The following is a 16774-nucleotide window of genomic DNA, read 5'->3' on the forward strand; positions in this document are numbered from 1 at the left end:
AGCATCCGATGCTCATCGGTAACCTCGGGCAAGGACAATGAAAATGGAAAAGTGTTCTCGAACGAACAACCACCACGGTCGGGCTTTCATTTCTTTCGCCTTGGATTTAATCCTTTTACGGCTCATTCCCTATTTAGCAGCGAGCCGAGCCGCGTTCAGCGGGCTGATGTGATTCCTCCAGCCACACCGGCGCTGATCTTTGCGGGAATTCTCGTTCCGAAAGGCATTGGCACCCCGAGCAGACAAAGGGTGTTAAAGTGATACAAAATTTAGAACGGTACCGAAAATTTCACTTTTTAATGAATTCCGTCGTGCTTTCGAGGGTGATTTTTGCGAACGGGAGCACGATTAGGTGTCGTTCGGTTTACTTTCGACTCTCGAAAGGTTTGAAACGGTCGTGGGAGTTTAAAAAAACGTTCAGATGAATACAACCAAAACAACTGCTAAATATAACCACACTTGAAGGCATTGGTATCGCCAACAGAACCAACTCGACGGATCAAACACGGCTTGATCCAATGAACTAGACTGGATTAGCCTGGCCGGCTAATACTACTGACCGGTTTGATATTTACCCTTGACAAAATTCCGTCTCTCGTTCCATCCACTACAACACACTAGCCGACAACGATATTATTCCAAATACCCTACAAAAAAAGACCCAGCGAGACATCGAAAACAAGGCCAGGAATTCATGCCGAGAAACACAAGGCAAGGCTGAATGAGATAAAACGCTCAGACACACACACACACATACAGACAGAATCAAGTGGACAACACAGTAAATGGATCGTACAAATCAATAAGTAATGAATGGAGGACGGCAAACAAGAAGATCAAACACGACCGTAATCGTAAGCGTATTGGTTGACCGTATTTTGTCCCGGGCATAGAAATTACGGGTGAACCGGGAAAAAAGGGTCAAGATTTGGGAGTAAGCAAATTTTGGATACAAATTTTATTCTTCTTTACGCTCGCAAGGACAAGCTGGTTCAAATATTAATACTATTTCATGTAGTATAACTTAAAACATTCTGATATCTTATTCTGATTCTAAAAATATTAACGGAAGAGCCACCAAATAGTTTATGAGTACGTTCCATAATAGAACAGCTCATCCAACGCCATTACTTTTTCAAATATTTTTACACAGGATCCTGAGGAAACTTCCTTTCTAATCGCTGAATCTACTTATAACCAACACCATCTTCGTAAGAAGCCAAAATACAGGACAAATATTTTATGATGCCGCATCTAACCGCTCGATTGCTCCGAATTAGGATCGAAACTATTCTTAGCACATGCCATCCCACCGGACAGTCGTTCCTGCAACCAAAGGCCACACATAACGCGTGCCTTCTGCGGTGGACCGAAATCTCAACAACACTCCTTGACTGGCTCGTTTTATCATACCCTTACGGCCCATAACCCGAACAGTGTCCACTGGCTTAACCTTTCTACCGCTTGTCGTCTCGAAACTTCTGGGTTGATAATATTTAGCTTTTTCTTCCCTACCCGGTGCTCATGCAATCGTAGCAACTGTGGAAGATTTTCTGGGGAGTTTTATGACTTGCTACGAGCTCATTATGGCGCATCTTGTGAGTGCTTTCGCTCTGCGTGTACGGGAGTATGACTCTTGCTTTGGAGGACGGGACTGTCTTACGGGAATAGTGAAAACTTCATAACAGCACATACACGTATACCTTTTGAAGAGCGAAATGTGGATTAGGATTTTCTTTTCTTAGTGTGATGCAGTGGAATCAGGTCGTAAAGGTCCTTCTTCCCTTGTATGTCTCAGGTTCAGGTAACACACTGCAAGAAGAAATAAAATTAGCTCATTCGTCATGTTCTATTTCATTCTTTGATGCTTGTTGTGCCTCAACTTCATCAGTAAATTAAATTATAAATTATTCATGATTTAAGCTAACAGTTTTTTTGTGTTTTATTCTTCTTATTCAGATTTTCATCTTTTTCTATAATAAGTGATTGTTTTAAAATTGTAATTGGAATCTGAATGCTTTTGTATCAAACTTTCAAAAAAGATAAACATGTTCTTAGATAAAATTAAATTAAAAAATTATCCCTTTTCGTAACGAACTTTTCCATAAAATTCTTAACATTTATAGCAAATATAAACCAACCTGATTAGTAGGATTGCGTAGTTTCACACAGCAAACACGTCTTACGCCCTCCGGCACACTCTTGCTCCAATCTCAATGATCAATTCACCCTCGGGGTGATAAATTCCTTCCAATGGGCCCGGTGCCAGCTGGAAGAAAATCGAGACAAAATATTTATGACGACGATGCGGCATCGATCGTTAAATCTTTTCTCGGACACTCCGTAAAAGGCCACCTTTTACTCCCACCGGGCCTCCCACCATTTGCTCGAATGCAAAACACGTGCGAACATGGGGTAGAGAAATTAAATTTCTTCTTCCCTTCTTTCGGTTTTCTCCCTTGATTTCTTGGCCCTCTTGCAGAAAAGGAACTTCAAGCTGCACAAAACTTTCTCAATATCGATCACCTCACCAGTATGCTTTATTGAGATTCATTCGGTAAGCCACTCGATGCGATGTTGTGAAAATTTTATGACCGGACGTAATTTAATTCTTCAATCTCGTACCCCCGCCCAATCGGGAAACCGATGGGCTAATCTTTATGAAAGTTTTAACAGTTTCACTTCATCTGGCCAAGTTTCGCCTTCATTCATGTCCGGTGCAACAATGGGATGGAAAAGTCTTACTGAAGAAAGCGACCTGAAATATCAATCCACGCACCCAAACTTAGCACTAGCGAGGAACGAAGCAAGAGAAGGAAAGCGTTAAAACAATAGACGAAACACGGACGAAAAGGGTACGTTATGGGCGGGAGGTCTCATACACCCTCGCAGCCCACAATACCAGCACTGGACAAAATCGACATAAATAATCGAAGGAATGAACAAAATGAATGCAATAAAGCAAATGTCCTCCATCGGTTGTCGTCGTTTGTTTCGGGAGCCCGGTGCTTGGGGAAAGTTTCGCCTTGCGATGAAACAATCTACCATCAGTCAGACGGACAGGGGGAGGTGAGGGTGTCGAGAGGAGTTGACAAACGACATCAAAGATGTCGCAGTTCGACCCTAGCGCGCGGTCAGGAACAAACTTGGTTTTATTTATTCTTCCTTCGAGCCGTATTCTTCCACTTCCGAGAACGGTCTCTCAACTGGTCTGGTGGTCTGGCCGGAGCACAATTCATTACAGAAATCAATTCTTCGCTGTGGGAGAGCGAAATTGTGACAATGTTATGATGGGAAAGAAAGCTCCCAGTGTCATGTCTGCAAATGTCACCACTACCACTACCGCTGCAGCAAAGGACATCCTTTCACCATGAAATGAAATCACTGCTCTGTTTTCGTTTTTGACATTTCCGCTGCCGGACACCTTCCACCACCACTAACTGTTTATCTGCGTACGGCAAAGTTCACGCTGCGACCATTCTCGGTGAATTGTCAAACCGCGAAAAATAAATCCACAATTCCACTGGTGCTGATTTCTTTCCACCTCCTCCGGGGCATAAGCACCAACCAACCCCCGGAGGACAAAACAAATTTTCGTCGTTTTATTTAACATTTATTTTGCTCCGTTTCACCATGTCAGACTCACAGCAGCACCCTTCCGCAACTGCTATCTACTTTGCCTTCGACATGGTATTTGCAGCGATGGCCACAATGAGCCGTCAACGGTTACCACCAGAATATCGATTGTCCATGGCGGTTAGCTTAGTGGTGAGGGTGATTTATTGGAGGTGGCGCGTGAAATTAAAGAACGTGTAGCAAAAGGTTATTGGTAGTGGTGCTGATGATAGTGCACTGTGCAAATGCAAAAAAATGGAATTATGCATTCAATGCAATCATTTTTATTCGGAGTGATCATTGCACGGAATGGATCAAAATTTAAAATTGATTTAAAGCTCACAAGAGGACAATTTGAATTCTTCCGCCAACGAATAATTAGCACCATCGAACATGGGTAACCAGGCGTCTCCATTTACACAAGCTACCAGGCGTCTCCACCGAAAGAGTGAAAGAAACAGAAATCAACCGATTTACACAGAACTCACGACCGATTCGGAATCGAAATCGATTGCCACGACGTTACCCTAGCCCAGCACATGCAACCACCGTACAAATTGTGGAAGGTCAACTGACAATTTCATCAAACGTCCTCCACCGTCCCAACTACACCGCAACACTGTAGAACTGGGAATTGGAACATTTCCATTTTCGGTCGAACGCGGTGTGGTGCACGGTTGCAATGTTGCAATGCTTTCTACCATACCTTCCCCCAAAACACGCGCCCAAGGCTGCTGCCGCCCCCCCCCCACCTCGTTGCTTTCCATTCATGCTTTTCAATGGATTCGCAAAACCGGTAGCGAAAAAGTTCACTGCTACCCCCAACAAACCAACGATCGATAGCGTTTTCCTGATTCAAAGTTTCTCCACCAGCCCCGGGGCACAAACAGGCTGACGCTCAAAAGCGTCAACTCCACCATTGCGTTAAGATGCTGCTTGGTGCTGCAACTAAAAGTGGGTAAAACGCACTGCCACGCCTCATAGCATCCGGGAACTTTTCATCCTGCACGCGATCTTTCTCACACTGATCGAAAACTAAAGTATTGATCGGCGAAAACCGAATAAAGCATTCTCGGAATAGAATCTCTTCCGCCGTCGGTAGGTCTAGCGGCGATGGCTCCCACGCAGTACCACATCCCCGACATCTCTCTTCTCGTTCACTCAGCTAGTACGCGAGCAAATACCGACTTATCTATTGGCCTTCGGAGCAAACCCCTTCCGTCGCACAGCTTACCCGAAAGAAGATGTATGTGTGCTGTTGATATGGACAAAGTTTGCTGCTGTAGGCTTTCTTTCGAACATTTCCTTTTTGATTGTTGTTATGGACCTTTCAACGCGTTACGAACGCCACTTGAGGGCCAGCCACCGCTGCGATCAACTTGCAGCAGGTATTTCATGTGTAGCGGTGTATACGTGTTGCCCATACCTGCCTTTATATGCGCTTGTGTGTTTATTTGTGTGTGTGTGATTGTATGCTATTTTCTCAAAGCTCACCCGGGAACAATGGCCGACAGCAGAGTGAGTTGCCAAACGGGACACCCGCTAGAAGCAACTTTTATTTTGGACGCTTTCCCAGGCCCTACGGACTAGGAAGTTCAACACGCCCAGCAACTTTCGGGCCCGAACTACCAAAGAAACGGTTGTCTACCGTCCTTCACCCACCATACATTGCTCCGGTTTACACATTCGTTACCATCGCTTCTTGCAAACTCTGAGCGTGCTCTGTTGCTGGAGCATCTTCCTTGCTCTACGAATGCACCTTTTTTGCCCGTTGCCTCGCTAACAGATAAATCAGAATGCACATGATTTAAAGGTGACAAGAAGGAGGAAGATCCAGTCCGGCGGCCGGCGGCTGCGTGGCTCAGCAGACCACTGGCTCCAGTCTTGCGCCCGTAAGCGGTGGGCGATAAGATGAAAACGAAAAGTTGGGCTCCGTTCCAGGCGCGATCCGACTTCGCGCAGGAATAAACGGAACCTTCAGGCGGGTGACGGGTGAAAGATAACGACAGCCGTACATACGTAAATGGTGATCAGATTCTTTTGCCCATTGCGATGCCCTATCGATGTTCGAGGCCGTAGCAATCCATCGACGCCGACCTAAGCCACTAGCTCTTTTCCTCGCTTCTATTGGGTACAGTTTCTTCGCCACAGAGAAAAACACCCTCCCTAACGACGAGAAGCAGGAAAGCAAATAAAAATAAAGCCTTTCTTTAGCGAACGGTGAACATTGCCCGAGTGGCGCCAATGTGAAACTAAAGTAGTTATTTTGGCTCTCCCGTGGCTCGATGCAGCTCGCTTGCCAGTTGCATTCTAGTGTCTTTCTTTTTTCTTATTTCTCTCTCTTCGAGTGCAAAAACTTGCAATCCCGGGCATCATCCCACGTCGGCCACAGTGTCTACGGGTCCGGTTACCGATTTTTAACTGGCTGCACTTGATTGTGAAATCGATCCCTTTCCCTTTTGGCTGTTGGTAAACAACTCACGAACTCACTTTGGTTGAAAATTAAATGAATTCAATTTCAAAATTCATTTCCGAAGCGAATTATCGGCTTAAATAATTTCATTACCATCCATTTTCGGCACCCAAAGTACGAAAACCTTCATTTCATTTATTTGAAAACAATTACCATTGCACAAACGCGCGTTCTACTTGCGTCATTGTAAACCTCTAAGCAGAGAAAAATTAATACGAAACCAAGTAATCAAATAGACATCTTTACTATCAGCGACCGGTCGAGAAAGTGGGCTGACAGCGCAAGTCTTTCTCTGTTTCGCTCCAACCACTCCAACAATTATGGGGCTAAATTATTTTGAAAGTTACACCCAACAAAGTATCGCCCAAAAGAGACGATACAGATTATGCAGCGAAAAAAAAAGTGGAAAAAGCACAACCCCAAAAAAAGGCATCGTGATTAACAATTCCTAGTTACGCCACCCCTGCCACGAACTTGAGCCTTGCAAATGCGATCATAAAATCCCCGCCTGACGTTACCAAAAAACCCACCTCGGGTGAGAAAAGTTGCGATAAAGGCCCCCCACAGTCACCAGGCTGCTGTGGTTGTCCTATCCGTTTCCCCCAACCATCGTTTCTCGATCGTTTCTGAAGCTTTGAATCAGCTGCTAACTTTCAAAACTTAATTTTAAACATCGTCGGATGAGAGAGCGTGGCGGTGGTGGGTTATGAGCAGCGTAATGACTGTCGTATCACAGAAAAGGATGCAGTTTACGATTTTATGACAGTTTTCCCGGATGTCTACCCCTTGGCGGAAAATGTGCTCCAAATGGTAAGCTCTGCATTAAACATACTGTTTGGAGTTACTTTTATTACGGAGCTACCTAAGGCAAAGCTCATGATTTTAATGGATTGAGAGCTATTTATAACAATATTGTTAGATGGGACGATATGTCAGTGTGCTTCGTGTGTATGCTAGGTAAAGCCTCATGAGGCACATTCAGATAACAACTCAGAAAATCACAGCACAGTTACAATGTTTAATGACTCAAGGAATCTATCTTACTTGAACGCCTTTGTTAAATTGTACCCAAGGCCCCCCGACGAAGAATCTTCAAAGTTTTCCAGTCGTGTCCTTATGCGAGAGATGACAACACATTGAAGAGCTCTACCCAGTGGGAGCTTTTACTATCAGTGTGAAGAAATTAAGAAGGAAGACTATTACTATGATGAGATGTCTATTTTATTCTGACACCTTGTATCATACCCTCTCGCAAGGATTCTTCAGCATTTCACCAAACCTCACGCTATCCTTCGATAGCAACTTGTCAAAGGATTTATATTGCTAAACTTTTGATCCTCATGTCCTATCCATCCGTTTTACAACCACAGAACCATCGTTCTGTCTCAGGTGTTTACGTAACATTCTGCTCATCATAAAATCCTTTCATCGACCTAAGCCTCGTTAACTATTCTCCAAAGTCTTAAATATTTATCCGTGAAAAGCGACTGCTTGCGTAACAGCTGCCCGTAGCAAATCCGACGAAGTAATGTACCCCGGACTCGTTTACTCGATCGTTTGATTCATACGTACCTACTTGTTGGTTCTTCTCATAGCTTTTTTTTCTTCTAAATAAATAGAAAAGACGTACAGCTTTCAATCATGTTTGTACCAACAAGCAAATCTGATGGCATAATAAATCGTACGGATAGAGGTTGCGGGAACGCAATATCCCTCAACCGAACCACCCGAACCCTCTATGCTATGTAGTCCACTAATCATAAACGTCCACCGACCTAACCTAAGCGACAGTGTCAGCAACTGCATCGACAGCTGCAACTGCAACCAACCAGTTCCCAGTGCGGTACAGTTCCAGATCCTTATCCGTGCCACTATCGTATTCGCTGCTTGTCGTGTTCATTCCACCGAAAGGCCTTTCCTGTAAACAGCTAATTCTGGCCGGCTGGCAAACTACCACATCTGCCGGAAGCAATATTTATTACAATTTCGCGGCCAGAATATTGATTTCTTTTAGCAAAACTTCTCCGTCCCTTGTTCAATGCACTAGCTACGAGCGGATGTGTGTGTGTGTTTTTGGTTCGTTAAAAGTGTGAGTGTTCGTGTTTTGGCCCGCCTTCTCCTACCATGCTTCACGAACCAACTCATCACCATTCGTCATTCAACTCGTAACACAAGTAGTGGTTAGAACTACTACCGCCTATTACCGCCACTTCGGCTGGAGCCGATTCGATTTTTCTTCCATTTTTGTGTACCCTTACCCTGCGCTAAACCTCGCCAACTTCTCGTCTAGCAAGGGGTTGCTTCAATTAGATTCAACCGAAAACACAGCAATCGCTCGCCGGAGCAACGATCAACCGTCGGTGCAAACCTTCGTGGCCGGTCTAGCGCGAACCAGCGTGTGAACAATATTCATTATTCATGATATGGTCCAACACTCCGGCACGTCTCACACTTCCGACCGTTTTTTGTACCCCTTTTTTTCTCAAGCACCATCCCATTAAATGATGACGGTGGTGACGACATCGTATCGATGTGTGCGAACGAGAGAGAACGAGTGCGCGCGTGGAGCCGTAGACATTTTCATTTGCGCTAAGTAGCTGAAAATATCCTCAAACACCATCGCCATGAGGATTGTGGAGCGTTTCGTGGGAACACTGTTCAGAAGTGGAGCCTCCAAAAAAAGAACAACAAAACCTCGCCACCAAGATCCGAGCCCGGGGCCAGGGAAGCGTCCGTACAGGGGAGCTGTCCAAATTGCGGTCATAAAGCTGCCTAGTGGCACGATTGATGGGTACGTGACGTGGCACGTGGAGCTTGTGTGTGTGGTGGGTTTTCCAGTTATTTACCACAAACGAACACTTTCACACTCACACACTCATACGTTTTGGGGAGTTGGAAAAAAGTAACACAACATAACAACTACACACTAAAGTGTTCTCACGAAAAACGAATGACCCAGAGCGGGACTGAAGGGATTTTTTCGTGATTTGATTTATTTCTCCACTCCGCGGGAAGTCACATTCCGCCGTACCGGTCCGGAATTGACGGTCGAACGGCGAGAGGATGAGTGAGCATAATGATGAGGAACACGATTACGCTGGAGAGGGCATTGCACGAGACGTAATTTGTGTCGACGAACCACACAGTGGGAAGCGAATGTGATCTGGAGGTGGCTATCAGCTACTAGAATGTGTATTTAAAAACAAAACCTCTTCATGAAAGGCATTAACTGTGAAACAATTTCGTTAATACTTTTATCAACTGTCCTCATTGAGGTAGAGAATCGTCAAAAAGTCAATACAGCTTCAAAACTGCGCCATATCATTATCCCTTTTTCCCAACCTACACCAACTCACGCAATTTCCATCGATAAAATGTATTACGTATTACTAAATAATTTGCTTTTTTTTCCTTAACCAGCTTTCCAGCCACAACTGTAGTAAATTTCGCCGAGACATCTCCATTCCAGTGATCGTCAACTTCAACTTCGTCCGTAATGAAACACCACACCCAATGTCCTTTCCAAATACTCCTTTTCTAACAAATTGTCCCCACGTGCTAAGCACACCATCGAAGAACAATCACCTATACGCTACCGGTACGATTGCATGGCACTGAAAACGGTCGGCTAACCATTCGCAAGATCGACTGTTACCCTCTTGATGGGCACTCGACAAACCATGGGCTGGCACTAGACAACAAGACAACATACCATATCTAACACGGTGCGCTCCATCGAAACCGAACCATTTTATACGTCGAAACAGTCACTCTGAAATAAAAGTACTCACGACCGGAAAAAGAGGACTATTTACAAGTGTGTCCAAGATTTACGCGAGATTTAGCACGCTCCAAAGATGATCAATGCCAGTTAAGGGAATTGAATGAACAGGAAACCTATACGCTTGATAGATATTTTATCGATCAAAAGAACCCGCAAGCTAAGAGCAGAGAGATTCACCACAATAACCGCCAGTGTGAAACAAATAGCCCCCTAAACAAATTTCACGGAATTGTAAACGGTACAGGAATCTTGCATTTCCTTAATCTTCTTTTCTCTATTCTAAGCTACCAAACGTCCACATATTTTGCACACGTATTTTCTTATACAAAGTTACCAAAAACAACAGGGACAGCATTTGAAATTAGTTACAACCGTACCGCGTACCAAGAGGTGTAGCACAAACTTCAAATTTTTATGAATAAACCCCCTCCAGCCAGCCACACATACACACCCAGACAAAAAGCAATTGCGTACGCTTCTTGAGAAATATTTTAAGGTACAATTTTTGATATTCTTTTCTCGTTTGCTACACGTTTTATTGTCGAGGAACTGTTCGAAGCACAGGACAGGACAGGAATCACAAAGCAAGAAATAACACAGGACAATATGAGCGGATTGGAATTGAATGACGGGTGGAGAGCCACGATCCCGTATCTGATCTGAACAATCGTGCGGTTGTGGTAGTATGTTTTTTTAGTTAGAACATATGCGAATGTAACAGACAACCAAGCACACTACCCAGGCAACACAATGGGGCACGACTAAATCGCAACCGTAGCAGAATTCGTCGAAACGAATGCGATTAAAACCACGAACGTTTGCGCATACCGTAGCAGTGGTGCCTAGCTAGCAGTAATATCATTGAACTTTTTTTATGAATGTTAAAAGAAAGAAGCAAGGGGGCAGACAACTTCCGGAGCAACAGCGAAGTGAGTGCGAAGAAGTACCTTTACCTTACCAAGAGCCGATGCAGGATGTGACTAATACAAATAATTATTCTTACCAGTAAGGGATTTGAGTAAGCATTCGAGCGGACACAAGTGTGCAGCGAATAAGCAACAGTAACAGCACACTATGCACCTTTTCGAATGCACGAGGCCACAATTTTGACACAACGTTACGCTCAAGCTGGCGGCCAAGTTGGATTTCATTTTCGAACGAATCGATCGATGATGTTAGGTTTCTTGCCGGACTCATGTTATAGGTCATACCAACATTCAATCACAAAAAAAAACAATAAAGAGATTAAGAATGCAGCGAGTAGAATTGTGGGTGTCCGCAATCGAAACCAAATCACAGACGAACAATATAAACACATATAAGCTAACCGAATGATAGAATGCTGTTTGTTGTTGATAGCGCAAAACAAGAAAAGGAAACCGAGAGCAGACAAACCCTTTTTTGGACGCACATTTCAATTCAAGGTTCTGCAAACATTTTTGAAAACGCACTGAAACAGGAGCTGTTCGCTAAAGTGGCGGTACAGTAGAGAATTAGCAAATATTGTTGTACAATGTTACCTTTTGTAAGCAGAGCGATAGTTACGTGAAGGAAGGAATCATTTATCTAGCACAAAGCGAAAACCCGTTGCATGTCCTTATTATTATCATGTTGGTATCGCTCGGTAACGGTTTGTCATACTTTTGGTAATTGTTTTATACGAACTGCAACCGGTGTTGGTTGAAGCGTTTAGGTTAGGTTACAAAGGCGAGTTTATTGTGGGGAGGAATTTAGAAATTATCTTACCCCATCTAAACGGTACGCGAAATCTGTACGAAAGGAAGGTATTTTCATTTTTCATTATTTTTATCCTGGCCTACAATCAGTCTTCAGGCGGTTGGGAATGTAACCGTCACGATGAAATTCTATCCTGCACCTGCTCTCTGTAAACTATGCTGTGCCGCGTGTGTATAGGAAACTACCCAAGCAACACTAATCACTAACCGGTAGCTGAATGTTGTAGGCAAACATCGATGGGAAACATATTACGTATACTTACTGTATAAGCTGCATGCAACTAGCGGGCTTAACTAATACCTGGCGAAAGCAGGAAACGTACACACGTGGAACCGACGTGTTTTTTGTATCGTTTACTCCTTAGAGGCAAAAACAAAGGCTTTGACTGTGACTGTGTCTGTGTTGTTTTTAGGAAAGGTAAACCTGCTAGAAAACTGTATGTGACATTTACCATATTTGGCTCCCAAACCTAACTCTTTCTCACACACGCACACACACACACGCACAGGCGTCTGTCTTCACATCTCCCACAGTGCCCTCTTTATCAGAGCGAAACGGAAGGGCGGAAAGAACAGCGGAAGGGAGGGGCTATAATTTTGAGAGAGCTCGCTCAACTGATCCTTTCCATGCAACACATCATTCAAGCACACTTGTAACAAAACCCACTCGATAGTTTACGGTAGTACATTAACGTCAAACTATAAGTTATATAGCTAGACAAGGTGAGGCAAGATTTTTTCTTACACCTCCTTGCTAATAAATACTTGCAACAAACGGAACAGCACAAGGATACACAACATTCAAACACACACTCACAGAGATATAACACAAACACGTACGTAACACATTAGTGCAAGATACTTACCCAAATCCAGCACCTAGTGCACCGATAAGCATTTTTTGATAACTGTCTACAGAGAGAGAAAAACAACAAATATAAACAGGCAAGAGATAAACGATAGAGCGCTCAGCCCCAAAGAAAAAGAGGGGTGCGTTTGTGTCTGTGTGTTTATTGTAGTACATGCTCCTGCGGCAACAATCTTAAACGATAAGCGTATAGTCAGCGTCAGTGTCAAGTAGTAGTACTCGTTGCAAGTGTCTTTTGCTGGAGCTAATCAATCGCCAAAAGGAAAAACAACCGATACCGTCTAATAAGCGTAACGCGTGCTGAATGACTTTCTCAGCCAATGCTATTTTGCTAGCCCGATGCATGAATTGATCAACCAGTAGCAGCCGTCTGGAGGTGTAGCGAAAGTACGAGTTGCATCCGTATTATTGTATGCGTATAGGTGGTTTACTCACTGTGCTTAGTATCTATTACCAATCAATCCTATCCGCGCCGTTATCCATCCCATCCGTGATCACTTTCATCGTAGAGCTGTCAACTACCACTAGTCGACAGCTGTCAAACGACAACATAAACAAACACACACGTAAACACCGTGCGAAAGCTGTGTACGAGTCCCACCATCACGCAAGTAGGCTAGCCGAAACCAATCTACCGGACTTGTCTTGAAGAAGGAATAAAGTCGCAAATTCGCTCTGCTGCTCTGAAGCTTTGCAGCAGCACAACACCAACTGGGCGCTAACAAGTTTCCCAAAACCCCACCCCCGCCCCCAATACACCTGCTTCCGGGCCCGACCTCATCATCGCCGGCATTGTCGTCGTTATTATTGCTGTTATCATTGTTGTTGTTATCACTGTTTGTTGTTATTGTTGTGGATGCGACACTGCGCCATCGTTGTCGCCGTCGTCGTTGTCGGTGGTGGTGTTAGCAGCAGTAGCCGTCGTAGTAGTAGTAGCAGCAGCAGCAGCAGCAGCAGCGACCCCTCCTAATCGACAGTGCAGTCCGTGCTGGTAAGAACGCAAGCGCAAGATGTATGCAGCAGCAGGTGGCGCCTCGCTGGCGTCACGCCAGGCGCGCAAGAAGCAGGCCCAGCAGAACACAAAAAACAAGGCCACCAATCAGCAGATACTGCGGGAGAAGCTCGCGGCGAAGGCGGCCACGACGCCGACCAAGAGCAAACACTTCCACCAGCTACCGGCGTCCTATCTGCGGGCTCCCCATCAGCACCACCGGAAGCTTAGTGCGGGCTACACCAGCATACCCGGGTCGGACCAGCAACATCCGCACCACAAGTTCGGTGATCAGCCCTGCGCGTCCTATACCGGTGGTCCGGTGGCCCATGCTCACGCACCACACATAGGTGGCCCGGGACACGCCCACCACCATCATCACCATCACCATGCGGCACAGGGAGGTGTTCCGCATCCGTGTCATCTGCACGGTGCTGGACCTTCCGGACATCCGCCCGCTTCGGGAGCGTCCTTTCCTCCGATGCCGAAACCGACTGGGTTCCGCGAGTACGATAAGCTGGTACGTCGGCAGCAGCTTACAAAGTCGGCCACCGCCACACTACCGCTGGTGTCTCAGGCCCAGCAAGATCTTACACCACCGCAAACACCAAAGCTCGGATTTGGAGAGTCGGCAGGTACCGAACCTCACCATGGTGGTCACCACCACCATCACCTACTGTTGCAGCAACAGCAACACCTTCACCATCACTCACAGCAGCATCTCGATAAGGTGGGCATCTCGGGTCAGGAGGAGGGCGAAAGTGGAGTCACGCAACCGCTGACGCTGCAGATACCGAACGATCCGATCATCATTACACCTGCCACACCGCAGGCTACACCCCCCGGGCGACTCGGACTGAAACCGTTGGTGCTGACGGACGACGAGGAGGCCCATCCGCTGACCAGCCCGACGCCCGGTGCGCTCGAGCGCAAGTGTAGCGTGTACCGGGGCCGCAAGCTCGATCCGTTCGAGGAACAGTTCTACAACGCGACGACAATAAACAACGCCCAGCATCCGCACCATCAGTATCATCCGGACGATGTGTTCTTCCCGCCGGGGACCGGCAGTGTGCCGAATGGGGGTGGTGGCCATTCCACGACCACTACCACACCCGGCCACCAGCAGGTGCCCAAGTGGGACTCGGAGTACTACTGCTGCGAGTGTGATCATCGCCAGTACGGTGTGTGTACCTGTGATCAGTTCGAGGTAAGAAGCATTCTTCAGAACTTTTAAGAGATTCCGCAAAAATGTCTTCGTAGCAAGTCGCCAGGTACTAATGTGTGCGGTGTTGTAAGTAATAATAATTTTTCTCTGAACAGAATATGCCTCATTTGTTTAGAATTGCGTGAGATGGTGTAGACAAAAAGTTCCCCTCTCATAACCATGTAAATTCACTCCTATCTCAATCATGCCCGTCACATAGTGCCTTTCAACGTCGCACTCAATTCACAGATTATCGCCAACTTTATCTTCATCTACACCATATTGAATATTATGTCTCTTCGACGATTCCGATGCTTCACACTGAATTCATTGAGGATACGCTGAGTCTTCATTTTAAACACCACCGGAACGCCTCCGGGATTCCATAACGGATAACTTATCATCAGATCGAGGTTTTCTTGGGCAGAAAAAAAAACATATTACGCTTTCATCTTTACAGCCATTTCACAACCGACCAGATAGCCCGCAAGATGCTATCTAAATTCTGCAAAACGATTCAGCTCTTTCAGCTTCCTTCGCAGTGTTGGGGCACACCGCAAAAAGTGGAACGCTATCAAAATGATAAATCACAATCGCCTTCCTTTTATGCTGGCGTTTATTATATGAACGTATCGGATCGTTCGTTCTAAAGGTTCTTGTGCACCAGGCTTCCACTTCCCGATGGAGGTAGCGGCACCGATACTCACCAACTCCAGGCCATCAGGGTGTCCGATTGTGGGGCACCTCACTCGGTGAGCGAAACACCGGGGGAAAACAGATACATTGGAAACAATCTTACCCGATCCAGGGAAGGATCCATCGGGAAACAGCTTGAAACCCCATTCCTCCAACGCGTCATGTACAACTCCACTGTCAGGAGCAGGAGGCCGTTTTTATTCGTTAGCGTAAATCAAGCTGCATCCTGTACCGCCGTCGAATATATCTTCAACCGATGGTACCACGATTCTTCGTCTGGAATCGATTCGTATCGGGACATAGAGAACCACTCCACTCCTTAAAAGCCTTCCTCATGTGACGGAGGTGCACCGTGGAGCACCCGGGTTGGTGATCATAATAACAATAATAATAAAAAACCCGATTCTCGAGTTGCCCTATGGTCGCTTACCAGCGAACCACTTCGAACAACGGCAGCGAATGAGAGCACGTAATTGAATGTATTTATGCTCGCATGAAAGCATATTATGTGGTACGTAATAAAGTATCATCACTCGACGGTAAAGACAAACCACGGGGAAGGTGACCCGGGGTTGGCTTGCAATGAAGAGGCTCACAGGCACTCAATTGAGCCCTTCGTTGGCGCTTCGTTGATTGAGAGCTTTTGTATGGGAAATGATTTTTCCTTCCCTAGCCCATTTTGTGCTCCCTGCAAATCCCATTTCATACTTTTACTGCGAATAACCATTCCCATTCGATTCCATTGACCGGGTGCTCGTTCGAAGTGCATCCAAAAGTACGGTGGTTAGCTTTTGGGAAAGGCTTTCGATTTGCCTGCCCCACGCGGAACGGGGTACGAATGTCTAAAGCGCAGTTTTGAGTTCGTTTAGTTTACGACGCCACATCACGTTCCTCGGGCTCGTGATGGGGATGTGAAATTGTTTAAGAGCACATGTCGATCGGAATTGGTATCAAATTCTGGTTGATATTTTGATGGGTTCATGTGGGCTTTTGATGTTTTTGCCTTTTGAATATGCACCTCTGTTGTTACGAAATTACAACTGACTGCGTGTGCTACAACCCTTTCCTTATTTAATGGGGATTATACGGGAGGCGTGTATTGACTTCCTTTATTTTATTGAACCATTGTAAGAAAAATTATTCAGGTGAAAAATTGGTAGGACCAATGAAAAGTAACCAGGAGCCTCATCTACCAAGATATTTCGTCATCTCAGGAACCTTACCTTATACCCAAGTTCTTCTTCAGTCTTCTCAATTTATTTACCAATTATCAATAATTTTATATGTCTTTTATTCAATAGAATCGTCTTGATCCTATTACAAAAATTAAAAATCACCAAATACTTCCCCTATTTTGCAAAAGAAATAAATCAATCGACCTGATTGAAATCGTTATGCCAGGATTGA

At 45.3% G+C, this 16774-nt stretch overlaps 1 protein-coding gene across 1 annotated transcript in view; it reads left to right on the forward strand.

The window, feature by feature from the left end:
- The window catches only part of LOC118510004, a 181204-nt gene that overhangs the window by 99723 nt on the left and 64707 nt on the right, over positions 1–16774 (forward strand). Inside the window, exon 4 of the mRNA XM_036051389.1 lies at positions 9509–14674. Coding sequence (XP_035907282.1) covers positions 13487–14674 — 1188 coding nt within the window. The 5' untranslated portion in view covers positions 9509–13486. The remainder of the gene's footprint in view (positions 1–9508; positions 14675–16774) is intronic.

Source organism: Anopheles stephensi, chromosome 3, assembly GCF_013141755.1.
Source record: "Anopheles stephensi strain Indian chromosome 3, UCI_ANSTEP_V1.0, whole genome shotgun sequence".
NCBI classification, from domain to species: domain Eukaryota; kingdom Metazoa; phylum Arthropoda; class Insecta; order Diptera; family Culicidae; genus Anopheles; species Anopheles stephensi.